Source organism: Schistocerca nitens, chromosome 2 (genome assembly GCF_023898315.1).
Source record: "Schistocerca nitens isolate TAMUIC-IGC-003100 chromosome 2, iqSchNite1.1, whole genome shotgun sequence".
Classification (NCBI taxonomy): Eukaryota; Metazoa; Arthropoda; class Insecta; order Orthoptera; family Acrididae; genus Schistocerca; species Schistocerca nitens.
In genome coordinates, this window is record NC_064615.1 from 427,721,751 (window position 1) to 427,740,889 (window position 19,139).

The window sequence follows — 19,139 nt, forward strand, 5'->3', positions numbered from 1 at the left end:
GCATTCGGGAGGAGGACGGTTCAAACCCGCGTCCAGCGATTCTGATTTACTGTGGGTTTTTTCCGTGATTACCCTAAATCGCTTCATGAAAATGCCAGGATGGTTCCTTTGAAACAGCACGGCCGACTTTGTTCCCCATCATTCACTAATCCGATGGGACCGATGACCTCGCTGTTTGGTACCCTCCCCCGAATCAGCCAACCAATCACTACAGTTCCCTCCAATGCCATAGGGCTATTTCTGGCGCGTCCTACCGTTCTGTCCCTTCTTCTCCTCACTGCTATCTTTACGGACCATTCGTTGTCGATCCTACAGAGAACTTGCTCATTTCTTGTCTTATCAGTCCACCTGTTTTTCAACACTCTTCTGTTGCACCACATCTGAATCTCTTCCATTTCCTTCTGATCTGGTTTTCCTACTGTCCGATTCTCTACGATGCAATGCTGTGCTCAGGACGTACATTCTTCGAAATTATTTCCACAAATTAGGGCCTAAGTTTGATATCAGAATACTTCTCTTCGCCAAGAATGCCTTCTGTGCCTCTTCTAGTGTGCTTTTATGTCCTCCTTCCTTCGTCCGTCACGAGGTAACAGAATTCCCTAACTTCATCTACTTCGTGACCACCAATTTTGATGTCAAGTTTCTCGCTAATCTCATTTCTGCTACTTCTATTACCTTTTTTTCTTTTTCTACACTCATTAGACTGTTCATTCCGTTCCATAAGTCCTGTAATTCTTCTGTACATTCACTGAAGATAGCAATGTCATCCGCGAATCTTATCATTCATTTCATTTCACCCTGACTCCGCTCGCTCAGCTGAGTGGTAAGCGCATGTGACTGCCTTGCAGCGGGTCCAGGTTCCATTCCCGGCCGGGTCGGAGGTTTTCTCTGCTTGAAGACTGGGTGTTGTGCTGTTCTCATTATCATTTCATCATCATCGACACGGAAGTCGCCCAAAGAGGCTGTAAGACGTATGCTTTGCCGGCGATGGGCGAGGCATGACAGAATCTCTGACCAGAGAGTAGTTTGTCGTTAGTTGTTGCTTGTCGCTAGCATGCGCCTGTCTGCGCGAGTCAACAGTAGTAGTCTGGTGTAGTCTGCGTGAGTCGGCGGGAGTCGGCATGTGTTGGCTGTGTGCTCTGCTCGCGACTCTGGTCAGGATTCTGAAGGATGAGTATTGTTGTAGAAGGTAAAGAAGCAGCCTTGCGCATATTTAATAATGTATGTTAATTGTAATTTAATTTGTTCAAAAAAATGCCCCAATAATAATTTTTATAATATAAAGCAACTCTTTTAAAGAAAAGCATTCATTTCAATTTAAAGAATTTCCAATGCATTATAATTGCATCCAAGAATAAAAAAAAATATACGCCAGCATTGCACGAAGCTGTGTCGAAAAATGACTAATTAAGAGCAGATATAATTGCAGTTTTATTGAGGTAAGAATTTTTGCTTTTTTTATTCAGAATACAGGGCCGAAGGGCAGCGCTGCTGTTCTCATAAAATGCATCAGGTTACAAAACTTTTTTTTATTATTTTGGTGTCTAGGAATTTTTCTGTTTCGAACTTGACACTAAATGAGAATAGAATTTTTGTGGTAACATTAAAAGTGAATGCATTTCTGCACACAGACTATAAATGGGAGCCAATTTTGTTCAGAGGTTACAATATTAGAAAAATTCATTAAATTATTATTCTTTGGGAGGTTACACTTGGCTCCATTTCCATTTTCATTTAAAAAATATTTTTTGTGGGGAGGTTACATTTGACTCCATTTTCATTTACATTTAATTATTATTGTGTGGGGAGGTTACAAGGCATCAACTGGAAAGAATTGCAACTCCGCAGCCGAACTTCCCCACGAGAGGATTCCCGGCCATCAGTGTCATACGATCATTTCATTTCACCCCGAATTTTAATCCCTCTCTTGAACCTTTCTTTTATCTCCACCATTACTTCTTCGATGTGTAGATTGAGCAATAGGGGCGATGGATTGAATCCTTGTCTTATACCCCTTTTGATCCGAGCACTTCGTTCTTGGTCCTACAGTTCATCAAACAAGGACTGAAACAACAAGGCAACATCCTAGACACCTACATTGACGCAATAGCAGTCGCACTCAAGCCTATAACCAAAATTAAGTTCAGCAATTGATTTTATCCCCAACACGACGGACTGACAATGTGTTCACAGTTACTGGTCTCTTAGCCACTGTATTCATGAAAAATCTAGAAAACAAGATCTCCAGATTCATAATAAATAAATTTAAAAAAACCGGACAGGTACGAGTGGGACTCTCGCTCGGAGGATTCTGTAGAAACTTAATTACGCGTATAGATAATATTAATTTCGTGTGGTCAAAAGGCTGGTGGAAGTCTATCTGTTGGACGCCACTTCGGCTATTTGAACCTACCCCAGTTACACAACCGAGGAAAGAGGGCCTACAGTTTTACGAGGAATCTGAAACACATGCTGTTTCTGTCGACTCCTCACATCGTTGAGAGGTGTAGGCCGGGTTAAAACGAACATTGGAAAAGCGGTGTCTCGACAGAGCTCTCGGTTTACAGGCCTGCGTTTTACCGCCTTTTTTTCAAAAATAATTTAATTTTGTATTATTTTTTAGGCTATGTTAAAATAAAAACAGACAAATCTGTTATACGTTCGACAATCGATCCCGCGACCTCTCGGTTTCCAGGCACGCGTTTTACCGTCACATTTTTATTTTTTTCTTTATTTTGTTCGTCACTGCTCTCATCATTTTCTCTGGGCGTGCGTCACATAACACCCTTTCAAGTCCATCGTCGAATGTTTTACTAAGCTTTTTTATTACAGAGGTCGGTCAGCCCACTGACCGAACACGCTGAGCTACCGTGCCGGCACCGCTAGACCACCACGGCCTAAATGCATATAGGCTCTCCATGTACAGGTTTTGATAAATGAGTCTGCGTGTTTCTGAACAGGAGATATATTTCGCCGTATCGTTTGATTACACTAGCTTAGAATTTTAAATGTTTTACTCCTCCTAGGGATCACTGACCTAAGTATATTCCTGAGAGATCGGCATTAGATCAATGGAAACGTATTGGCTCTTCCGGTGAATCACATTTTTGGTACACTAGGCCGACGGTCGTCTCCACAGACGACGTCAACGAGGTGAACGTGCAGTGCACCACGGACGCAGGCTGGTGGGAGCAGTATTATGCTATGGGAGATATTCTCCTGCGCTTAATGGGACCTGTAGTAGTAATCGAAGACACACTGACAGCTGCGAACCACCTACATCCCCTCATGCATGATGTCTTCCCCGACGGCGGTGTCATCTTTTACCAGTACAACTATAAGCGTCTAGGAGCCAGAACCATGCTACAGTGGTTTGAGGAGCATTATAATGAACTCACATTGATGTCTCGGCGACCAAATTCGTCTTACGTAAATCCTATGGAACCCGTCTGGATCGCTATAGGGCGGCGTCACCGCGTACGCAAATCAGGGGCCTGTTATTTACGCGATTTATATGACCTGTGCGTAGACATCTAATGCTACAGACCTCCACAAACCTAGCAGCAAACTGTCGGATCCCTGATACGCTGGGGGAAGGGGGATGTATTTCATTCCGATAACGGACAAACAGCTTGTTAAACTGGTTGTTACAATGTTTTGGCTCATCAGCGTACTTGCTACTCTTGTCAGTCAGTATACGAAGGAAAAACATGCAGGAAGTTTTAAAGAAGATGTTCAGAACGCCTCAAAGCTCTAAAAAGTACCATCCCAATAATATATTTGCTGGCCTTGGTCCACAACCGTCACTCAACTAATGTAGGAAAAGATTTGATTATTATATAATCCAGTAACGATAAGTTATATACTTAAACTAGAAGAAAACTTCTATACAAAGGAAGCATCAACAGAAGGAAAACAGATTATAAACGAGTACACTATGCAATGGGACACTATTTATTACATTACAGGAGCTGTACAGAAAAGGCGACAAAAAAAAAAAAAACGTAATTCCACCCCCTCCCTCTCTCCTCACACACACACACAGACACACGGAAGGAGATATGCGCACAGAGGAAGAGCGAAAGTATATGGAAGTTAAAATTTGGCGCCAAAGTGATGTGAAAAAACAGTGAACATGAACTATAACTGGTCACATAGGTGCAAGATAACACTGTGTTTGCTTAAGTGAAGAAGTGTAATTTACGAACGGGTTTCCGCAGTAGCACGTATCGGGTTTGTGTGTAATTTCCACAACAGAGGAGAAGGGTTATTTCAAAAATGTAAGTAATAGCAAATTATAATCACGAAACATTTTCAAGGAACAAAATTACGTTTTATAGATAGAGTGAGCTGCTACCTCGTCAACCAAACTCACAGTAACATTATTTAGTGGCGAATGACAAACTACCATAATACATTAATGAAAGGAAGCGTCTGCAGAACCCAACAACGCAGAAAAAAGTTAAAGTAATGACAACAAAGTACATAATCTGTTTTAGGACTAGGTTCTTTAGAATAACTATTACTTAAAAGTGTTTATATTTTACAAATGGTTCAAATGGCTCTCAGCACTATGGGACTTAATATCTGAGATCATCAGTCCCCTAGAACTTAGAACTACTTAAACCTAACTAACCTAAGGACATCACACACATCCATGCCCGAGGCAGGATTCGAACCTGCGACCGTAGCAGTCGCGCAGTTCCAGACTGAAGCGCCTAGAACCGCTTGGCCACACCGGCCGGCTTATATCTTACAGATCTAAATAGAAGTACCCACTGTTGATGTCACGAAGATACTGGAACGTATTCAGGCAGTTATGGGCAACAATTGTTTGCACAATAGAAGTGAAAGCCAGTAAAACATGGGAAAACTTTAACCAAAATATCCGAACGGGGATCTGAGGTCTGCTTGTCCCGCAGAAGTGTCCACTGAGACATCAACTATTCTTCCTCACTTGATAATATACCAAATCCCAGTGACAACAACTCAGTGTGAAAGTAAATGACGATTTCGTCAAACAAGTAGGAAGCTAACACCAGTCGTACGCGCACTTAAGCCCATCGGACAAAATTTGATTCCCGCAGTAAAAAAGCGTACACAGACTGATCGACTGAAGCTCTGTGGCTGGTGAAGAACAGGTACCAGACGTTTGTGTAACTCTCCATCGCCAACATACGTCATGGCAGTGAAGTGGTGAGTAAATACCAGTGTATGTACTGTACGGAATCAACACAGGAAGCTGAATCGACGTGGGGATGCGACATGGACATTCCCATGATCATAAAGTGAATGAAGTTCCCCGATATGTTTGCGTATGAACGCAGGCTGTCCAATGTGTCTACAAGGAATGGTGTACCACTCGCAATTACGTAACACGCCGTAAGAATAGTGGTCTAAAAATATCCTAACCAACAGCAAGCAGAGACGAGTAATACGAGCTTGTCAAAAACCCGACAGCAATCGCTGTTGTCGCTGAATACAAGTGTATCTCACCAGTTCCTGAGCGAACAAAAACGCCGAACCAAGACCATTACCGAGACTAGAGGTGGTTACGAGGTAATATCGTGATGTCTCCGGAGGCGTCTAATTCTTGATCCGATGTGTCTATTGTTGGTGCAGTGTAACTTGACTCTTTGCACGGGACCGCTGGGAGTGAATGAACAGGTAGAACTCGTTACAGTCGCTCCCAGCAGGCCCCGCTCCAAGTGGCAAGCTGCATTGGGCTTACAGCTGTCAGGAGTGATAGCACAAGGCCGCCCCCCATCCAGCTTTGCACCTTCCGCCACGGGCGTCAGTCGGCTCGCACTTTGAGACGCAGTCACCTGCCGCATGGACGCCACGATAAGGCGCCGCATAAAAGGCTTTCATCCGCGGATTAGGCTTCGTGAGTTGCCTGCCTTCCACCATGTCTCAAGCCAAAGACCAGGTAAGGTGGCCAACTCTGCTCTAGCCGCACTTCGCACAAAACCTTTCCGTCTGTGGTCACCGTACACTTGGGCGTATTTGAGGCTAGTTTGTTTGCTCCACAACTGGTTAGGTTTTTAAATGTTACAGATAAATCTGTCAATAAAACTTAAGGAAAATTACTACTGTTGATTCTACCAGGTCTCTGAAGAAATACTGAAAGCGATTTTTTTTTTGGTTGAATTTTCTCGTTCTGAGAAATTAGAAGGAGTGATCTGTTTTACTTGGTAAAAACTTTCTAAAGCCATGTTCGCATAAATATTTCTTTGTTTACAAACAATCGGTTTCAACAGACTTTGCTGTCATCTTCAGATTTTCAAAAATTGAAGTTGTAAAATGTGTTCATTTTGAGTTGGACCTCAATCCAAGTTGTCATGTAGATAAATGTAGCTCATAATATAAAGGTTCGTCATAAATAAAGCATTTAAAATCAAGAAATGTTTTATTTATGATAAATCTTTATATTATGTGCTGCATTATCTAAATGCCAACTTCGTGTGAGGTCCAACAATAAAGAATGACAGTAAAGTCTGTCGAAACCGTTTGTTTGTAAATAAAGAAATATTTACTCGATCTTGGCTTTAGATAGTTTTCACCAAGGCTGTTTTAGTGCTTTTTCTCTTCGCTTCCTCCACATTTGTAACAACTAACACTCTTTTTGTAGTATCAGTGAAGTTGATATTCATAGATTGAGCTAATTCAGTGCTGCAGTTATATACTTGACTAATCGAATGGATTCACCATTCATCAGGAAGACCATCAAGTACCTTTTTCGGCAAGTTCTGATTTCCCTTGTACTGCATTTACTACCCAAAATTTTCTAGTGATTCGCCACAGTTCAAGCTTCCCCAAAAGTTTTCGTTACTTCATCTTTATATTTGTTTGTGCCTTCTTAATATACACCAAGTTCCTTTTTGTCCTCACTTGTCACGCTCAATGACACTCTTAACGCATTCGGCTAGTCAGCCTTATTGCCTCGTTTGTTGGAGTCGGCTCTTCTCTTTCAACGGCAGTTGTTACCGTCAACATAATGCAAAGGTCATACATCCCTGGAACCATTCAATCTGAAGTCTTCCATGTCACTTTATTCAACATAGCAATCAGTTTTCTTAGTATGTGTTCCAGATTCATTATCTGTAAGCTTTCCTACGATTATTATTGTCTGTGGCCTGTTACAACTGTTTACACGTTGCTTGAATTTTGTTATGCATCGTGCACCACAAACTTTTGAAAGACGTTAATAATGTTCCATTCAGACCCTCGATCGTTAAAGATTCTTTATATATACTGAAAACAGCATCTATTGCTCGAAATATCGCACTGCCGGCGAACGTAGTTCAAAAACGCTACTCACGTCTGTTCTGGTAGAGATTTCAAAAAATGGTGAATTACATGCGTAATTCCTTTTCTGTGCTATGTGAACAAAAGACGGGAAATAAGAAATTTGTAGAAAACTTCAATTAATCGTGACGTTACTGTGTTACTGCAGTCTGCAAAAGCTAATTGTTGAGTTCTTCACTGGTCGTAATTAGCACCGACAATCCAATTACAGTGACTCTTTGCTCACGAGACTCCATTATAATTATTGCAATTCTATCGATCATATGATGACACTGTTGGTCGCCGATAATACGTATTTCATCTCGTTTCACATTTCCAGCTCTCAGCTAACCTCAATAGGTTCAACGACGGTCACCAGTGATGGAAATTAAAGCATTTTGTGAAAGCAACTCAGGTAGTGTTTTACATGTATCTTAAAATATTAACGTCTGCAGCACAATGCATACAGCCAGCCGCGGTGGTCTAGAGGTTCTAGGCGCTCAGTCTGGAGCCGCGCGACTGCTACGGTCGCCGGTTCGAATCCTGCCTCGGGCATGGATGTGCGTGATGTCCTTAGGTTTGTTAGGTTTAAGTAGTTCTAAGTTCTAGGGGACTGATGACCACAACCGTTAAGTCCCATAGTGCTCAGAGCCATTTGAAACATTTTGAACCACTCACAAAATTCGCTTAGCCTGTAAGGATTATCCTCGTTAAGAGCATGGAGAAGTCTTGGAATGTAAGGCTTAAAATTCTGAGACCGCAAAATCCTACTGCTTCTGCAGATCCCAGCCTCACGAGAGCATTGCCTCACAGATTTCTCAAGGGATCGTGTGTATGCCTGGATTACTGCATCAATACTCTCATTGTCTGTTGAACTTCTCTTTCGTCCGTTATGTCCATTCTTCATATCGCGCACCTTTCCTCCGACTTCAAATTTATCAATTATTCTTGTAATTGTTACTCTTGTCGGTTCTGGTGTTCCAAATTCAACTCTCCAACGTCGGCGTACCGACACTCACATTCTCTGTTTTCCAGTAACACTTTAGCACCCATTTCCGTTGCTCAAACGATAACGCCATGTTTGGTGACAATCCTGAAACAAAAGAATGTTGTGTTTTTCATCGCCTTCTAAATTAGTACCCATAAAAATTGTATTTCTGTCTCTTTTAATTAAAGAGATATTATGTTTCAAAGAGTGTATACATTATTTTGGGACATCGTGTGTATTACTTTTTTGATTGTAGATGGTGGTGAAGAGTAGCCCGAGCTATAGGTGGATTGAAAGGTGACAGTTTGGGTCGAGTGTTGCTGAAAACAAAGAGTGTGAATACGAAATGTTGGCTGTGCAGTATTTCCAATTCTTTGTACCAAACTTCGTATTTATATCTTTATTATGAAAAATAATGAAGAATTTTTCGATGCCTACGTATCTGCTTGGTGTTAGCAAGAAAAATATTATTCACTGCTGTTTTTATATACTACTGGCCACTCAATTTCAGTATCAGGAGGCACACAAGTAACGAAATTATACTTAATTTGTGCCTGAAATTTAGTAGGCAGAATCCATAATTGAATTTATAGGTGATTTTGAAGTATACAGAACGGAAAATTTTAGTACGCGTACCTATCACTTCCGGTAGCAGCACGGTTCTACCCCGGCTGGGCGTCAAGTCGAGTTGACCTTGGATGACAGATACGAGTGCGTCATTCCATGCTTTTTCATCACCACGACGGAGGTTAACATTCGTAGTGGATGGCCAGATGTCTTCAGTGGTTGAGAGATCTGGAGGACGTGGTGGTCTGGTCAACAACCAAACAGACCTGTGTATCCATTTACACTCATTATATCCAAAACATTTGTACCAACTATTTAATAACGTGTGGGATACCTCTGGAACACAATACAGCACCCGCTGTACATGACATGGATTCTAAAAGTCCTCGATAGGTTTTCGGGGTATGTGGCACCAGGTATCTCCGCGTAGGTCACTTAGTTTCCGTAAATTACTGGCTGGCGGATTTGGTCACGCGAGTGGTTCCTGGCAGCGTCCCAGATGTGTTACTTGTACATTGGGGTCAAATCAGTCAAGTTTGGTGGCCAAGACAGCAACACCAGTTAACTGACAAACTCCTCAAAAAGCTGTAGCACGAGCGTAGTCTTGTGTCGCAGACAGTTGTCTTGCTGAAAGACGCCATCGCCGTCGAGGGAGACATCAAGCATAAAGTGATGCAGGTGATCCGCAATAACGTTTACGTAGTGCATGGCTGACACGGTGACTTCAGTACTACCATAAATCCCATGGAAGTTCAGATGAACGTCCTCCATATCATATCTCCGTCTCCGCCAGGTTACGCCAGTGGCGCCGCGCACGTTTCCAGAAGCCACTGGCCTTGATGACGGGGTGGTACACCCACGACCATTGGCTTACTGTAACTAGAAAGATGATATCCAAATAGGCGACCCAACTGATCCACTGTCCAATCTCTATGATCTCCTACTTACCGCAGTCATCGTTGCGCTCAACATATGAACAGGCCCTCTGCAGAATAGCCCCATATTTAACAATGTGCACTGAACGGTGTGCCTGGAAGTACTTCTGCTTCCACCAGCATTACATTCTGTCGTCAGTTCAGGAACAGGTCACCATGTAGACGTCCAACATTATATCACATTCTCGTAGTTTCATAGTCACTCAACCGCATTCCATAGATGCTCACAACAATGTCACACTAACACACATGCAAGCTCCGCTGTTTCAATTATGCATGTCCTTGGCGATGAACCATAACAATATGCTCTTTGTCAAAGCTGTTTATGTCAGTGTATTTCCCTTTTAGCGGCATTATAATGGATAGAATGATTCTCCATTCGTCTCTGCTGCGCTCATATACTCTGCCTGATCAACAAGTTAAAGCACATAGAAGACATGGTCCGATGCCAATGCAATTTCGTACATGTACACACCGCCGGCGGTATGTACAGGGCTATTACAAATGATTGAAGCGATTTCATAAATTCACTGTAGCTCCATTCATTGACATATGGTCACGACACACTACAGATACGTAGAAAAACTCATAAAGTTTTGTTCGGCTGAAGCCGCACTTCAGGTTTCTGCCGCCAGAGCGCTCGAGAGCGCAGTAAGACAAAATGGCGACAGGAGCCGAGAAAGTGTATGTCGTGCTTGAAATGCACTCACATCAGTCAGTCATAACAGTGATAACAGTGCAACGACACTTCAGGACGAAGTTCAACAAAGATCCACCAACTGCTAACTCCATTCGGCGATGGTATGCGTAGTTTAAAGCTTCTGGATGCCTCTGTAAGGGGAAATCAACGGGTCGGCCTGCAGTGAGCGAAGAAACTGCTGACCGCGTGCGGGCAAGTTTCACGCGTAGCCCGCAGAAGAGGAGGAATAAAGCAAGCAGGGAGCTAAACGTACCACAGCCGACGGTTTGGAAAATCTTACGGAAAAGGCTAAAGCAGAAGCCTTACCGTTTACAATTGCTACAAGCCCTGACACCCGATGACGAAGTCAAACGCTTTGAATTTTCGGCACGGTTGCAACAGCTCATGGAAGAGGGTGCGTTCAGTGCGAAACTTGTTTTCAGTGATGAAGTAACATTTTTTCTTAATGGTGAACAGACACAATGTGCGAATCTGGGCAGTAGAAAATCCTCACGCATTTGTGCAGCAAATTCGCAATTCACCAAAAGTTAACGTGTTTTGTGCAATCTCACGGTTTAAAGTTTACGGCCCCTTTTTCTTCTGCGAAAAAAACGTTACAGGACACGTGTATCTGGACATGCTGGAAAATTGGCTCATGCCACAACTGGAGACCGACAGCGCCGACTTCATCTTTCAACAGGATGGTGCTCCACCGCACTTCCATCATTATGTTCGGCATTTCTTAAACAGGAGATTGGAAAACCGATGGATCGGTCGTGGTGGAGATCATGATCAGCAATTCATGTCATGGCCTCCACGCTCTCCCGACTTAACCCCATGCGATTTCTTTCTTTGGGGTTATGTGAAAGATCCAGTGTTTAAACCTCCTCTGCCAAGAAACGTGCCAGAACTGCGAACTCGCATCAACGATGCTTTCGAACTCATTGATGGGGACATGCTGCGCCGAGTGTGGGAGGAACTTGATTATCGGCTTGATGTCTGCCGAATCACTAAAGGGGCACATATCGAACATTTGTGAATGCCTAAAAAAACTTTTTGAGTTTTTGTATGTGTGTGCAAAGCATTGTGAAAATATCTCAAATAATAAAGTTATTTTAGAGCTGTGAAATCGCTTCAATCATTTGTAATAACCCTCTAAATGATTACAGTTCAAATTCTCTGTTACAGGCAGAACGGCCACCAGAGTGAATTAGTGTTGTTCGTGTTTACTGTTGTTACCAGCACTAGTAATGTGTATAGCGGGCGTACACAAAGCTTGATACTGAGTGATCACTTTTAGAGAATTGTTCGTGTAAGACAGTGTGATTAGAACCCGATAGTTTGAAAGGTGCCTCTTTGTTGGTCTCCATTTGGCTGGCTGCAACATCCAGGTTTGTGGGGCACTCGGCTGTGACAGTGTCGCGACATTGGACTGCATGAGAACGTGAGGGCGGGGCTACCCGTCGTCAAGGTTTCGGTGAACTACGTGTGACCACCACAAGGTACCATACAGTACACCATGCATATCGTAATACCTTCACATCTGCGTCTACCATCTCAGAACAAGCAAAGGGCTCCCAGCAACGTTCGCACGACTGGTCAGAGACTACCAGCAGCCAGACTAGTGAATTGTCCAGATGTCGTCGTACTGTCATTATGCAACAAGCAGGCTTCCTTAAGGCCCCCATGAATGTTCAAACATTTTATCAAACGGAACTATGCTTGGCAAATATTTGACCGTGTACGGTACTGTTTGGCGTTTTTATCAAGCATAGATCGTCTCTGACGTGTTTGCGAGAAATTTTGATCGACGGAAAGTTCGACAAGATGGCGGACATTGTTATGGTCGACGTGTCGCCAAGTATATTTAGCGAAAAAGTGTTTTATTACAATTTATCACACTGTATCGGGGTTTTCCACAGCTACGGAAACTACTGTCAAGTATAAAAACAAAATAGCATTGACAGTTGCTGAAATGATATATCACATCTTTCCCAGCCATATATTACGCATAAAGAGGCTATGAACAAAATCAATATTTTACAGATACAGTAAGATACAAGCAGACTGGAATGAAATAGAAAACGATCGAAGTTCTCCGGTTTTTCCACGGATGATGCGAGATATATGTTGCCATGTTGTGGTATTTTAACGCAGTGTCATTAGAGGACCAAGTGGACGAGAATTCATTTTCGGGTACTTTTGTCTCCTTTTGCTATGTGAGAGCGAAGTAAGCTGAACAAGTTATTAAAAGTTTCACTGTCCATCCGCAGAAAGTCACGTAATCATCAGGTTCTGTGTGTAACATTTACATTAACGGGTTTTCAGTTGTATATGGCTCATTTTAAGCCGTTCCCTGGATCAAAATCTTGTTTTCTTTTTCTTTCAACACAATGCCTATGGGAACATTAGAAATGCTTTATCTGCATTTTTAGCCATTCCCACCATTGCCTAAATACAGCATACACTAAAAGCGTCTGCTTCAAAGGAAAGGTTAAATTGACGTTCTTTCTTGGTACATGTACGGGCGTGTTTGACACATCCGTGGATAGATAAGAGCGAACTTGACAGGCAAATTTGCTCTTTTACGAGAGCCTTAACAAGTTTTAAAAAGTTTTATTGTCCATTCGCAGAACGTTGTAATCTCCAGGTTCTGAGAGTAATATTTCCTTCAGCAGATTTTCTTGGGTAAGTCTGTCATTTTAAGCTATTTCCTCGACCAGTGTCGTGTTTTCTTCTTCTTCTTTAAACACAGTAACAAAGTTAACGCCTGGACTGCTTTGTCTGCATTTGTGGCCGTTCTCACTACTGTCAAAATGCACACGAACACTAACAGCGTCTGCTTCAAGGGGAGGTTAAGCTGACAAACAGTGTTTGAACGTGTACACGTTTGGTTGGTAAATCCATAGCTAAATAAGAGCGATTTTGTCAGAAATGTTTGATCGTTTACAAGGGCGTTTTCTCAAGGTACAGGACGTGGCTGTAGGGGCCTGCACGGCCGAGTTCTAAATTTAACTTATTGTGAAAATGTATTCGCCACGTGAAAACAATGACGCATCATATTCTATAGCATTTGCCAATGAAACAGCGCGATTTTGTTTTATTGCATGTTCGATTATGCTACTATACCAAGTCAAAACGAAAGACGTCTAGTTTCTTTTTAACGTTTCTAATATTTTTGCTTTACTTGCGTGTTCACTTACGACTGTGGAGATTAATTCTAACAAGTTGCAGAGTTAATTCTTTATCATGGTTTGGATAAATATTAATTTGTCTTCTTCTGAAGTGAATGGACCTGTTGAACAAATTATTACAACATAGTTTCAAATGTCAACCAGAAACGGAAACGTAATCGGTAAACAATAAATTATAATTTTCTTTTTTAGAAGAGTATACTCACTCGCAAAACCACTTATCGACAAAAACTGAACCAAAAGGCTCTTGTCTAGTACAGTGTGCATGTCAGTCACAAATATTAACAATTAAAATGCATAAGATGGTAGTAGCTTTGTCGCAGAAGCCATAGTAAATGTCAGTTGGATCCAATGGCTCTTGTGTTTTATTTTAAAAGTTTTACGATAGAGCCCAGCACCACTGAGCTGCTACCTTCAGTTACGCGTTTTAGCTCTTGATATTTCTGGTTGATATGAATACTGTACTAGGCAAGACCATTTTGGCTGTAACATCGATTTTTGTCACTGTGATTCTACTAATGAGCATACTCTTCCTAAAAAAAAAAAAACTGTAATGTGTTGTTTACCGACTATGGTTCCTTTTCCGGTTGACATTTGCACCTATGTTTTAATAATTTGTTCAATGGTCCTTTCCCTTCTGAAGATAAATTTATGCTTGTCGAAACAATGGTAAAGGGTTGGTAAACTTTTAATTCTGCAACTGGTTGGCTGTTGTTTTCGAATGCTATCAAAAATCCTCTGATTCTATGACGGAAGTATACTTTACTTTGTATCAAGATTTCTTTCACAAGAGTACAGTTTTAGTGTAACGAATTACCTGGTAACTGTCGCAGCTTTTCGAATTGTGCCGGCCGCGGTGGTGTAGCGGTTCTAGGCGCTCCGGAACCGCGCGACTGCTACGGTCGCAGATTCGAATCCTGCCTCGGGCATGGATGTGTGTGATGTCCTTAGGTTAGTAAGGTTTAAGTAGTTCTAAGTTCTAGGGGACTGATGACCACAGATGTTAAGTCCCATAGTGCTCAGAGCCATTTGAACCATTTTTTTTCGATTTGTTGTGAGTTTACACCTTTCGGAGTGCTGTTCTCTCTGGATACGAATTTATACTAAATAGAACTTAGTCCTGCCCATACTATTAGTGCCGTTCATGCATTCACGCTACATTTTTCGCTAAATGTTTATTTTTAATTTTACAGGAACTTGGAACTTTAAACAAGGCGTACGTCATCGACGCCACAGATCCCGTTAACGAGAGTCCCAAATTGTCCGCAAGCTTATCAAATGGAAAGGATGCAAAGGTAAGAGGAACTCAAATCACTATGTGGTTAATGTAAGAGCCTTATTATACCACTGTGGCTTCTTGGTTTTTCCTAGTAGATTTATGGTAACAAAATGCTTAAATTTATTGTTTTAGAGGAGTAATATCGATTGCTCTATGAATATGGTGTAAATAGGAGCAATACAACAAATTACATAACTATATTGTGTAACGAAATAATAAGCAACCAGTTGCATAAAAGAAATTTAATTTCTTTATCGATTCGGGCACTTAGTGCCTTTCTTTAGAAGGTTTTACCTACGGCATAATTTGCGAGTGTCAACAACAAGATGCATACAGCAAAATTTCCTGGTCATGTGGTGCATAGTGTCTGTACAAAATTAGTATAAAGAAGCGGAACAACAAATGCGGACATGATGCCAGAATAGAAACTAATCAGCTAATGCAACAGGTTGCTTACTATTTCGTTACATACGACTGCATTGCTCAGGAGGGATAAAGTACTATAACTGTGTAATTTAACTTGATGACCAATGCTGGTGCTATGAAGATAAGAGTTTTTTCAGTATGGCACTTTGATCTCGATGAAAAGTTGTAAAGAACGTGATAATCTTTCCTGAGGTGAGTGTCAGCAACCGGGTGAGTAACAGAAGTAAATTCGTAACATATTGAAATCATAATGAGGTATGTTGTACATATCGCTTACGTATATTGTTTTGCGGAAGTGATGCAGGGGACTCTTTGGAGACAGTTCAAACATGAGCAACAGAGCAACTCACGCAACTATATTGTTTAACTTGATGCTCGATAATGGTCATGAAAATAAGAGTTTGTCATAGGATCACTTTAACCTCGAAGAAAAACAATAGAGAACATGACACTTCTTTCTGAGGCGAGAGTTGGCTACAAGGTGAATAACAAAAGCAAATTCGTTACATATAGAATTTATAGTGAGGTATAATATATGAAAGGAACCATATAAACAAAATTTCCCTTTTTTGCCTTCAATTCTAACATTAATAAATCCTCCGCAATGAGGAATTCCGTTGAGGTGAAGTAATTCTCCGAAGGGCCACATAGATACACGTATAATCCTGCAATTATTTGCATGAATCCCTTTCGAATTAATGTTGTCAGGAGTTAATTAATAATTTTATTTTCAATATTCAGACGGCTGATGAGTACCAAAGCTATTGTTTGTCACTGACTGCTGTATCGAATAATCAGTATCACTGTATAAAAAGGCCACTGAGATTGCAGTCCTTCGTAAATGAAAGCATGTGAGACGATATTTTGCCATCCCATCACTTCGCCAATTTTTACTCCTTTATCACCGTAATTTGAGAAAAGTTATCAGGTTTAAACTGATTATGGTGAAATCAACTACTTCTTATTTCATAAGAGGATCGTATGATAATATAACTATGACATGTTATTAAAACGCTACTGGTCAGAGACAATTCTGAAATTTACTTGTAAATCAGGCGATGATTTTCAAGCTTGGTGTTTCATCATCAGTAACAAAGTCTTTACGCAGTATAGTGTTCGGGAGTGTACTGATTTGTACAAGAGTGAAAGGGAAGGAGGATGTCTTTGTTTTACACTCCTGGAAATGGAAAAAAGAACACATTGACACCGGTGTGTCAGACCCACCATACTTGCTCCGGACACTGCGAGAGGGCTGTACAAGCAATGATCACACGCACGGCACAGCGGACACACCAGGACCCGCGGTGTTGGCCGTCGAATGGCGATAGCTGCGCAGCATTTGTGCACCGCCGCCGTCAGTGTCAGCCAGTTTGCCGTGGCATACGGAGCTCCATCGCAGTCTTTAACACTGGTAGCATGCCGCGACAGCGTGGACGTGAACCGTATGTGCAGTTGACGGACTTTGAGCGAGGGCGTATAGTGGGCATGCGGGAGGCCGGGTGGACGTACCGCCGAATTGCTCAACACGTGGGGCGTGAGGTCTCCACAGTACATCGATGTTGTCGCCAGTGGTCGGCGGAAGGTGCACGTGCCCGTCGACCTGGGACCGGACCGCAGCGACGCACGGATGCACGCCAAGACCGTAGGATCCTACGCAGTGCCGTAGGGGACCACACCGCCACTTCCCAGCAAATTAGGGACACTGTTGCTCCTGGGGTATCGGCGAGGACCATTCGCAACCGTCTCCATGAAGCTGGGCTACGGTCCCGCACACCGTTAGGCCGTCTTCCGCTCACGCCCCAACATCGTGCAGCCCGCCTCCAGTGGTGTCGCGACAGGCGTGAATGGAGGGACGAATGGAGACGTGTCGTCTTCAGCGATGAGAGTCGCTTCTGCCTTGGTGCCAATGATGGTCGTATGCGTGTTTGGCGCCGTGCAGGTGAGCGCCACAATCAGGACAGCATACGACCGAGGCACACAGGGCCAACACCCGGCATCATGGTGTGGGGAGCGGTCTCCTACACTGGCCGTACACCACTGGTGATCGTCGAGGGGACACTGAATAGTGCACGGTACATCCAAACCGTCATCGAACCCATCGTTCTACCATTCCTAGACCGGCAAGGGAACTTGCTGTTCCAACAGGACAATGCACGTCCGCATGTATCCCGTGCCACCCAACGTGCTCTAGAAGGTGTAAGTCAACTACCCTGGCCAGCAAGATCTCCGGATCTGTCCCCCATTGAGCATGTTTGGGACTGGATGAAGCGTCGTCTCACGCGGTCTGCACGTCCAGCACGAACGCTGGTCCAACTGAGGCGCCAGGTGGAAATGGCATGGCAAGCCGTTCCACAGGACTACATCCAGCATCTCTACGATCGTCTCCATGGGAGAATAGCAGCCTGCATTGCTGCGAAAGGTGGATATACACTGTACTAGTGCCGACATTGTGCATGCTCTGTTGCCTGTGTCTATGTGCCTGTGGTTCTGTCGCTGTGATCATGTGATGTATCTGACCCCAGGAATGTGTCAATAAAGTTTCCCCTTCCTGGGACAATGAATTCACGGTGTTCTTATTTCAATTTCCAGGAGTGTATGATTTGGTAGATTTTGTACATGTTAGACCTATATAATTTGAAACAAACCTTAAGATCAATCTTCCCTAACCAAACTATACAACGCTCGCTTTTGTTTGCAAATGATTTAGTAGATAGCATAAGCGACTGCCTAAGATATTGTCAATTCTCTAGTAACTATTTAATGCGAGAAATACTCCATTACTCAGGAAACATTTCCGATGATTAGTGCTTCGAGCGCCGGGTAAAAGAATTCTCTAAAGATACTGCAGACTAAATTCCTCCATACTGTTTCAGCATAACGTCAGCAGTAAATCAATAACATGCCTTCAACGCCTCGATGAGACAATCCAGCACGATATAAAATTTGAAAAGTTAGAAATCATAACCTTATTCTTGGTTAAGGAAAGGCCGAAATGTGATTCGTAGGGAGGAATGTGTAGAGCAGAAGTTTCTCTTTGAAGGCACTTTGCTATAAGAAGTTCAGCGTCATGGAGTGGATCAGCAGGACCAATAATTATGGTTCTAAATTCCCTTGGACACTAGTGCTAACCGGCCCTTCACAATTACGATAATTGCAGCAATTTAGTTTTTAGTATCGTAGTCGAAAATGAACGCAATATTACAATAACAATATGGCATATTACTGGCTTGCAAACTTGAAACTATTTATACGTTGTTAACACGGTGAAAGTAAAAGAAGAGTGGAGACGAGCCATTGATAGTTGCCGATGTGGGATTTGGGCTCTAAACATAGTTATCAGCCCTATTTCTCTTATACGTAACTTGTGTAATACAACAGGGTGAAGAAAAAAGCCTTAATTAACGGTAAGACAGTGACAGAGGAAAAGGGAAAACGTAAGTACATCGCACGCTTCCATGCACTCGTCGTTGATTAGTTGCCGTTTTATGGAGTCAGGTCTAGGGTTATTTACAGATTTTTCTCTACTGGCTTCATGAATTGTGTTATGCGTTAATATTACATTTTATCTTCATAATATGCGTAGAAAGAAAAACCAAAGTAAGAGGCACCTAGATACAGTTCTTGACAATGGAACTAGGATGGACATATGACCAAGACAGATCACAGCAAAGTGGAAAGAGACAGTTTACTGTGTAGTCAGAAGTGCCTAAGAGAGTGATGTACGTTCTCGACCTCGCCATCAACCACAAAACTACGTGCAGGATTTTTGTTTCCAGAAGTTGGT

General features: G+C 42.4%; 1 protein-coding gene across 2 annotated transcripts in view; it reads left to right on the forward strand.

Moving 5' to 3' along the window:
* Nucleotides 1-19,139, forward strand: part of LOC126236294 (sodium-dependent nutrient amino acid transporter 1-like) — a 180,360-nt gene that overhangs the window by 120,848 nt on the left and 40,373 nt on the right. The window contains exons 1-2 of one of the 2 annotated variants that reach the window (XM_049945485.1): nucleotides 5,894-5,929; nucleotides 14,844-14,945. In XM_049945485.1, coding sequence (XP_049801442.1) covers nucleotides 5,909-5,929; nucleotides 14,844-14,945 — 123 coding nt within the window. In that variant the 5' untranslated portion in view covers nucleotides 5,894-5,908. Of the gene's footprint in view, nucleotides 1-5,893; nucleotides 5,930-14,843; nucleotides 14,946-19,139 lie in introns of those variants that run through there. The other variant, XM_049945484.1, reaches the window with a different exon arrangement.